This window comes from Arachis ipaensis, chromosome B04 (genome assembly GCF_000816755.2).
Source record: "Arachis ipaensis cultivar K30076 chromosome B04, Araip1.1, whole genome shotgun sequence".
Classification (NCBI taxonomy): domain Eukaryota; kingdom Viridiplantae; phylum Streptophyta; class Magnoliopsida; order Fabales; family Fabaceae; genus Arachis; species Arachis ipaensis.
Genome location: NC_029788.2, coordinates 24567282 through 24577275, shown reverse-complemented (window position 1 = coordinate 24577275; position 9994 = coordinate 24567282). Strand labels below are relative to the sequence as shown.

The 9994-nt window shown below is 27.1% G+C and overlaps 1 protein-coding gene across 1 annotated transcript; it reads left to right on the top strand.

The window, feature by feature from the left end:
• Nucleotides 821-8175, top strand: LOC107637710. Its single transcript, XM_016341071.2, has 2 exons — nucleotides 821-936; nucleotides 7755-8175. Exons 1-2 carry the CDS (start codon nucleotides 885-887, stop codon nucleotides 8096-8098), a joined length of 396 nt encoding a protein of 131 aa, XP_016196557.1. The 5' UTR covers nucleotides 821-884; the 3' UTR covers nucleotides 8099-8175.

Genomic DNA, 9994 nt, shown 5'->3' with positions numbered 1-9994 from the left:
TTGATCGAACCAATTTAATAAATAACTCATCAATTGAATCACTAACTTAATAATTTAATAGACTCACTGTTTTGATTATGGATTTGATTTTAATAATATATATGGTGACGTCTGTGCTGGATGAATATGTTTGGTGGCTAAGACGGCTAAATGACGTGTTTGGAGGATAAGTTGACAAGTGGAAGGAGATATGTAACTAACAGTGAGAACAAGATCCGTTAAAATCCTCCAAAAATATAACTTTTTTGTCTAAAATCAACAGTGACATAGGAAAAGATGGTAAATTTATTATGTCAGAGTAGGTGAAGAAGCTAAACAATACTTTCCTCAATTTATATAATTTGCATAATTTTACATGTTTAAACTTTTAATATTAAATATTCTAATTTCATAACAAATTTGACACCAAATGAGATAAAAATAAAAATAATAAAAAATAACTACAAATAAAATTGGCCAGCCTTTTTTTCAGTTGTCCCTAATTTTTTTTCAATCCCTTCCAATAGCCCACCTCACAAAAATTCCTCTTCTGAAGAACAATTTTCATATTTGCCATTGCAATTAATGTTTGTCATTTATCACACTCCTCATTTAATACACTTTTCTATGAATTACCATACATACCATATGTTGTAAGGTCAACACATAGTTATTTTTTGCCATCCAAAATTATACCACCAAAAAACTCACCTATATATATATATTTTCTAGTTATGTATAATAATTCATTTAATATGCAATTAATGCTATAAATTCTCTTTCTCTTTGATATATAAATGTAAAAGAGACAGCAAAATATATACTATGTATAAATGTAAAAAGGAATTAAACAAATGCATGAACCCACATTTTCATAAAGAGTGATCCTGAATTTGTGTGGAAGCATGGTGAACCACTTCTCCCAATACACCGTTCTCCTTCTCTTCACTACATCAAGTAAGTTAACTCTGATCCTTCTTATGCATGGTAGCACAACTCATATTTGCAGTATTCGACCCACCTCTTACCTAGCAGAGGTGGGTAACTATCCGATTCAGTTTTGAGTGAATTTTTATCAAGATGATTTTTGAGTGGGATGGATTAGATTTTAGTTGTATTCACTTCATGATGTGTGTATATAATTTGTTATAATGTCGCAACTTTTTTATTATTATGTTAAATCTGTTTAGTGACTAGATATTACATTTTTCTTTTTTATTTAAATATTGTTTGATATTGCATGACCCTTGTTTTTAATTTGATTTATGTTTAGATAGTGTTCATAATTTTATGAAGTTTAAAATTTTATTTTATCTGCTGGATTTTAAAAGTTACAAAAGTGAATAGAAATTGTAGGAGCGAGTTAGGGTGTAAATTTTTATTATGTCCAATAAATAGTAATGGAGCGAGATCTATATAAGATAAAGTAGGGTGAGTCGTGGTTGAGATTGTCAACCCTAATCCTTTCCTTCTCCAAGCTTTCAATATAACCTAAGATAATGTTAACAATCATACATTGGGCACAAAATAATATTTGTGATTATTCGAAAGGTTATATTTTTAATTTGTTACAATTTTGAAATTATTAGTCATATTTTTAAATATCGTGAAGACCTTTAAAAAGTCACAATTTGTGTATTATTGTCCGTGCGTAATGACGTGGCTAAATAAGAATAATTAAATCGAAAAGTATAATTTTACTATACTTTATTCGTAACTAATTTATGCAAGTTGGATTTTTCAACCACAATTATTTTCATGGCTAACGTCGGCTTATTTAATCACACTATTTTCGTGACTAACTCGCACTGTTTTTTACATATAATCCGTGACTAATTTGTACTAATTTACTACCTATTTTCCGTAGCTAACTTGTTTTTTTATAATTTGTAGCCTTTGTTTTAGTTTGACCGTGACTAATTAAATAATCTTATTAAATTAAAATTATATTTATATATATAACATTAATAACAAAAATTAAATTTTTTAAATATTTAATATTTAAATTTTTTTAATAAAAAAAAGTCTAACATTTTTTAGAGTAAATATATTTAAAATTTTAACTATTACTTATTAAATACACCAATTAAATGTCTAGCATATCACTGGATAGACTAGGTACTTTATCACCATATTTTAATAACAAAAAGTTGAATTTTGTTTCTTCATATCCATAACTTTTTCTCTAAAGTTTCAACCTGCTTCTCTAAATTTATCACATGTTGTTGAGATATGTTGTTGGAGATTTCACCGGTTGCAAACTCAAAAATATGTTTAAACTTGTCAAAATCTACCAAACATACAGCACTAATAAAATTATGCACACGCCTACATTTTCAGTACCAAAGACCTTTCCAATTTACAGCGTTGCTCTATGGGCTATTACACCCAAAAATTGTACCAATAAGTTCACACCATTATCTCGACCTTGTCCATGACCTTCAAGTAGTTCCATCATGACTATTTTATCTTTTTCAAATATCAAACTTAAATTGCCGTCATTTTGCGAGTTGTGATTTCTTTCCGTAGAAGTGTCTATGACCTAATACAAAATTGAATAAAAGAAGCAAACCAAATATTAAAACTCAAAAAATTACCTAAAAAAAATTAAAATTGCATATAACTTTGACATTCACAACTAAAGGGTTATTATGATCTTTTCTGGTAGGTGCAGTTGGTTGTTCTATTATCACTCTATCATGCTCATTCGTCATGTCTATATCCAAAGATCCAGCATCATCTTGGTTGAGACTTATTTCATCCAAACCTTCTACAAATTCTTCATTATTGTTGATATTCTATGGTTATCATAATTCTACTAAAAGGGCCACTCTTGAGTTATTACATTTTTACTTTACGAGAAAATCTGCTAAAAAAATTAACAAATAACACCAACATGAAAAGAAAAGTTGATATTTTGAGTTTGGAGAACGATGTATCATATGATAAGGCTCATTACTGTAGTTAAAAAAGTACTTTCAGATGCTGCAGAACGTAGGAGTCAAAAGACAATATGAATAGAAGTCATGGGAAGTTATGTTGGACTTTTTCCATGATTTAACTTTCCGCCAAAAGCACTTTAAAATTTCAAATCTTGAAATTCAGTTTGGTCATTGTTGTTTAGTTAGTCTCTTAATCTTTTTTTTAATCTTAACAATATTTTTCTTTATTCTACTGTTTATTATCCACTAAATATACTTTAAATTATTTTATTTTTAACACAATAGTTATTTTTTTTAATGGTCAAATATGATTAAAATTTAAAATTTAAAATTTGAGCTTATATTATTTTTATCTTTCATTTTTGTTATAATAACAATAACAGTCCAACTACACAATCAAATATTTTTGTATCCAAGTCCAACCAAGTAGGCTCAAACTCAACAAAAACTATTTTCATTACACCAGCGTGTACACACATTTCGTCTTTATCTTCGTCTTCGTCTTCATCTTCATTTTCGTGTTCTTCCTTCTTCTTTTTCACTATCCTCCTTCTTCGTCTTCGCATTCCTTCTCCTTCTTCTTTATGCTCTTCCTTCTTCTTCTTCGTCTTCCTCCTTCTTCTTTTTCGCATTTCTTCTTCTTCGCATGTTTTTTCTCAATCGTCATTATTTTATTATTGATGTTGTTGCTACGTTTTTTCTTTTTCTACTTTTAATTGAGGTTCATTTGGATCCAAAAATGAACTGAATTTGGTTTAGATTTAGTGAATACTCAACAGTAGTATCAAGTGAACCTAACTCAATTCACAAATGAATCAAATTCGGTTCAGATTTGAACAAAAAGTGATAAATATTCAATAAGCAAGAAAAGCACATTTCAATTCATTTTTACATGCAAAGAAACTCAATTAAACTAAGAGATGAACCACATTTCTTAAGGAATAATAGATTTGGTGAATACTTAAAAGTAGTATCAAGTGAACCGAAATCAATTCACAAATGAATTAAATTCGGTTCAGATTTGAACAAAAAATAATAAACATTCAATCAGCAAGAAAAGTACATTTCAATTCATTTCTACATACAAATGAACTCAATTAAATTAAGAGAGGAACCAAATTTCTTAAGGAATAACAGATTTGGTTAATACTTAAACGTAGTATCAAGTGAACCTAACTCAATTCACAAATGATTTGAATTCGATTCAGATTTGAACAAACAATTAAAAAATTACTTACATAATAAAAAATTTGGTCAATACTTAATAGCAGCATCAAGTGAACCTCAATTAACACACAAATGATCAGAAATAAACTAAGAAATAAACCAAAATTATTTAATGATGGCATAAGAGAAAATCAGAACTAATAAAGATGTTGGCAAAATATTGGCATTATTGGTGATGACGATAATGAAAAAGGAAAAGAAAAAGAAGGAGGAGGAGGAGGAGCGAAGAAGAACCTGCGTATGCAAATTTGGAAGAAGGAGAAGGAGAAGGAAAAGGAGTCGTGTGATTTGAGAAGTTATTATAACAACTTAATAAGACTTGGTTATATATTTTGGTTGGATGTAGAGCTTTATTCTAACACTAAATAACTGAAAAACCACTCTAATAAATATACGACCCTCATAATTTTTCACGTCATGCGGTTCATAATTTAAACAATTTATTATCATTTAATTATTTACCTATTATGCACGAAACAATATAGTAAGATTTATACATTAAGTCAATTTTGTAAATATTTTTATCTAAAAAATTTAATGTTTATAAATTTTAATTATTAAATCAGTTACTAAAATTTTATTTCGTTAGACAAATTAATTATCACATAAAATTGTTATAAAAAATTTTACTAATCAAGTAAAATGTTAAATTTTAGTCATTATAATAATGTTTTATGATAAATATAAGACACATTTATTTATTTTTATCAGAATTTAATATTAATAGTTAAAATTTGATGGCTAAAACTCATTTTTATAGTAGGATACTTAGATTGAATCCAAACCCTTAACACGGATCTCGAAAGTGTGTTTGAGGTGAATTTAGATGCAATTACCTAGCCTAGCTAACATAGTTGACCCAGAAAAAAAGGATAAGCCACATGTGTCTCTCTCTACTTTGCATGGAATACCCATTTTATTGAAGGATAAGTTGAACACCAATGCAGGGTCTTATGCATTGTTGGGGTCTGTGGTGCCTAGAGATGTTGGTGTAGTCACCACCAGGTTAAGGAAAGCTAGGGCTATCATATTAGGAAAGGCCACTCTTAGTGAGTGGTGAAATTTTAGGATCCAACTTTTCGAAAGTTATTTAGTTATCTTAAAAAAATGAGTTAATTTATATTATTAATTATTTTTAAATTAAAATAGTAAAACTTTTTACTAACATTGTTACTTTAGACGAATTTTTTTTATCAAATTTCAGGTTCAATAATGCACCCAATGATTGGTGTGCCAGAGGTCCAAATTTCTCTCTCCTACATTTTTTGTAACACAATTTTTTTAGGAATACAATAACTTATTAATATAGTACACAAATTTTTTAAGTATAACATATAAAATTTTGCACCTAACAAACTTATTAATATAGCATACAAATTTTAGCACCATAAGTTGATCATAAAATATTTGAGAGGTAAAATTAAAACTTATTAAAAACGTTAATGACAAAATTAAAACAAATTAAATATTAGAGATATTTTTAAAATTTGTATGGATAAAATGTATATTTTATTCTATATAAATATGTGATGGTTGACACTAAAAAATATATATAATGATTGTATTTTTGACAAGAATAATACTTATGATTATAAATAAACGAGAATTCGACGTTTTTAATAAATGGACATAATATAAAGACTAATAAAATTATATATTCATAAAATTGTCAAATTATGCTATTAAAAATATACAATAAAGACAGTAAATATTTAGAAAATTGTTACCCTAAAAAGGGAATAAAACAAAAAAAGAAAAATTTAAATAGATAACTCTAATCACTCCAAATACAAAGAGAATAAAATAAAAAAAAAAGAAAAATTTAAACAGATAATTCTAATCACTCCAAATATTTAAGAGTATTATTAATTTAAGCATCAAAATATTTTAGAGATTTTTCTCTCAGCCTGATTTAGATATCGCTCAAATTAGAATCTCCGTTCTCTTGATCTCTCAAGTTCGAAATCTCAATCAAAAGTACAAACAGATTGATTAGGTAAATATATATAATGAGGAGTGTTAGGGGTAGCAACTTTTATGATTTGTAGTCATTAAATAGCCATCAATGATGATTTTAATGATGTGAAATTGATCAATGACTCACTTTTCTTTGCTGGTTATATACTGCCAAAACTTAATAAAATTGATGGCCTAGACTTTTCCCTAATGGTTGATTAGATAATTGATTAATGGATATATATCCTTGTATCAATAACACAAATTCAATTCACATCCTTATTGTGCAATACAAGCTCATCATTTCTTAATAAATGTTGCATCAACCCTCAATAATCATTGATCTGTAATTCCTAATTCAAATGATTTTGTTGTTCTAAATTTAGCATTTTTATTAACTCCTCGAAATATACCGTTACTTTAAACTTTAAACCCAATATTCTTTTCTATAAATGGTGCAACGTGCACCCATTTTTTAGTCAACTTTAGTGTTTGTATGAATTCGTGAAAGCAAACATGGTCAATAACCACTTCTCAGTTTATGCCACTCTCCTGTTGCTCACTGCATCATGTAAGTTCATTATCGTCTTCCTCGTTAAGTTTATGGATCTATTATTTACATACAGAGGTTTTTTGTCACATAATTTTGCAATTTAATATTAGTTCTATATGTGCCATATAATCCACAATGTTCTCCTTTCATTTTTGAGTTCATGATTAGCATACACAATTCCCATCAATTGCAATTTCCCAAATATTATTATATGAACTTAAAATGTGCCATTATTCATCCAAAGACACATATCTCATATGCGCTAAAAATTAATTTTAAAATATTAAAGAAATAGCTTTAATTTTGATGGCTCAAACATAGTTATCAAATAATCAACCCGTTAATTAAGACATGGTAGAACTGTTACTTTTAAATTTTAGTTGAATTCATATATAAATTAGACTTAAAACTAATTTTAATATATAATAAAGTATCACAACAGTTGGCTGTGAAGTTTATGGCTAAGACTTATAACCGTGGAAATGACAAGTTTAAATTCCAGATTTTTGGTTCAACAAAATGTCTCACTAATATTGTGTAGAACTAAAAACAAATAATAAGACAAATATGTTTCTGAATAATTTATTGATAGATTTATAGGTCCTGTGTAAGGGTAAAATAAAATATCATGTAAATCTTTAAAAAAAAAATTAGAATTTAAAATTTATAAAAGACTCACAAGAGTAAAATTTATCCAATATTATCATTTTTCAAGGATATATATTGTCACAAATTTTCAAAGATTTATTGGTGTTTTTTTTAGAGACTTATCACTTATAATAAGTCTATCACAAAATTTTCTAAAGTACTTGGTTTTTTTTTTTTTGAAAAAAATCTATAAATCTAATACAAACTTTTTGAAAAACTAATTATCCTTTTGCACATTTAAAAAAAAAAATTACCCACACGATTTTACAATATTAACACATGGTTGTTCAATTTGAATAACAAATATATTTATTTACAAATATAATAGCTGATTTAGTCGGTTTTGGTTTTAGTGTGTGCGTAGTATTTTTTGAAAAACAAAAATTGATAATGAGATAACGATTTGAATTTAAATCCTAACAAAAAAAATGTAACATGCATGTATGCAGGCATTCTTGTGGTTATGGTGGATGGTGACCGATGCAAGGATGATCTTCTTGGGGATTGCACAAGCGACTGCAACCAAAAGTGCGTGGCGGCACATCCCGGCGGCGAGGGAATATGTGGGCCTAGCCTAGGCTTTAGGAACCGCTGCTGGTGTTACTACGAGTGCCCGCCATTGAAGAAATGCCAAGATTCGTTTTTCATAGACAGAGGGTGTGCGGATAACACCAAGTGTGACCTTGCCTGTGCTGCAAAGTACCCTGGAAAGGGTGCTGAGGGAACTTGCGGTTTCCGTGCTACGTTGAAAAGATGGTCTTGCGATTGCACTTACTTTTGTAATCCTAATTAATTATGCTATCAACAGTAATCATTTGCCTTCAAACTAGTGATAAAAATAAAGAGCGCGTTATTATTTTGGAGATAACATATTTGATATATATATATATATATGATGATTTATGTTGAGTTTGATAATTTTTTCTTTTTTTTTTTTTTTTTTTGTTTTTTTTTTATAAAAATTATTAGAAATTAAATTATTTATTCACTTGAATATATATTTATATTCATATATTCAAATGAATAAGAAAAATTCGTATATATAGAAAGAGCTTAACAAAAGATATAAACATTTCAATAATAATTATTATTATCTCGTTTTTTCGAGTTTTTGTTTTATTTTAATATTTAACAACAATGGGAATGATCAAATCTTTCTTTAATCCATTGAATTACAAGTAAATCAAAGATGATAAAAATTATGTGCACACATGTGAATAAATTGAATCAAAGAGTTTTAAGCAGTCTCAAAAGTCCTTTTTTAGTAGAATCTCAAAAGTCCAAAAATCTAAAATCATTTACAAAAATGACTCCAAAATCCACAAAAGCTAAAGGCTCATAAAGAAGTTTGTTTGGAAAAAGGCCCAAACTCCAGAATAAAATAGAGAAAAGTTAAGAAAACTTTGGTCACACTTCTTTTTTTTTCCATAATTAAAAAAAAGAGCTTTTTCCTCCTTATTTTCATGTTAAAATTTTATTTATCCTAAATCTAAGATAATTTTTTCGTAAAAGAAGAAGATAATATATGCTTATATATAAAAAGAATTGGAATGCTTTAGCTATTTTTTTCTTTTTTATATTTATCTCTTATATTTAATCATTGAATTATAATATTATATTTATTTATTGTGTTATATAAAAAATAATAAATAAAATACAACTTGAAAAAGACGTACTCTCTCCCAGCGTTAATTTTATTAAAAGCACCTTTTGGCATGCACCGAATTCGTTCCGCTGATACCCTTGTTATAGATTTTGAGTCCTTTTGTAGTTTTTCTACCTCACCAAAATAAGAAATGGTAAATGATCCTTTCATACTGTCATGTACTATTCAAGTGGGTACTTAGGTATAATTTTGGGACAAATATAATTTTATTAAAGTTTTACAATTTTACAATCAAAATAAAAATTAAATAATTATCTTTATCTAATGTATAAATTTATCACGAAATTACGTATCTCATAAGTTTAAAATAATAAGTAGAAATATGAATAGTCATATATTTTAGTAAAAGAAATACTAGATGATGCTCTAGCATTTTTCTTTTAGTAATTTTATACATTCTATCACATAAACCTTTTTTTAGTTTGTGTCAAATTTTATATAGACATTTTTTTTAATTTGTCTTGTGCTAATTTTTTCTTNTTTTTTTCATAAACTAACGTTGTCATTAAATTAACTTAAGAGATAAAAATACATAAATGAACCATTATATGGCGTACAAACTCCAAATATCAACTTAAAAGGGTAGAAAGAAGAGGACAACATTTCATGTCTTGTGTGCTAAGAGGAAAATGATAAAGAACAGACCTGTAGAAGTTAATGTCCATGTGACTTGCATTACTACACATTTACACTTGATTAATAATTGCGCATACTTTTGTATTTATGTGTATATAAGGTGGACGGTTGTTAAACTTAAATGATTGCATTCACTCAATAAACTTGATGATGCAATACGAATTAATAGAATTGGCTCAAACTGGTTTTGATGATCAATCCAAAGTTATATTTGTACTTCATTAAGCAGCAGTTATTTAAACTGGTAATTGGAGAGGATAAAAAAAAGAATTTATTTTATTTAATATTTATTAATTATTACAACAATTAATAAATATTAAATAAGATAAGTTTTAATTATTTTTTACTAATATTTTTTTATTATCAAATATTTTCATTATTCATTAT

What these genes read in the sequence shown, in the direction of transcription:
- LOC107637710 (XM_016341071.2), top strand. Translation starts at nt 885, where the DNA reads ATGGTGAACCACTTCTCCCAATACACCGTTCTCCTTCTCTTCACTACA. An exon ending in CCTTCTCTTCACTACATCAA is followed by an intron (nt 937 to 7,754) that starts GTAAGTTAACTC and finishes GCATGTATGCAG; the next exon opens with GCATTCTTGTGGTTATGGTG.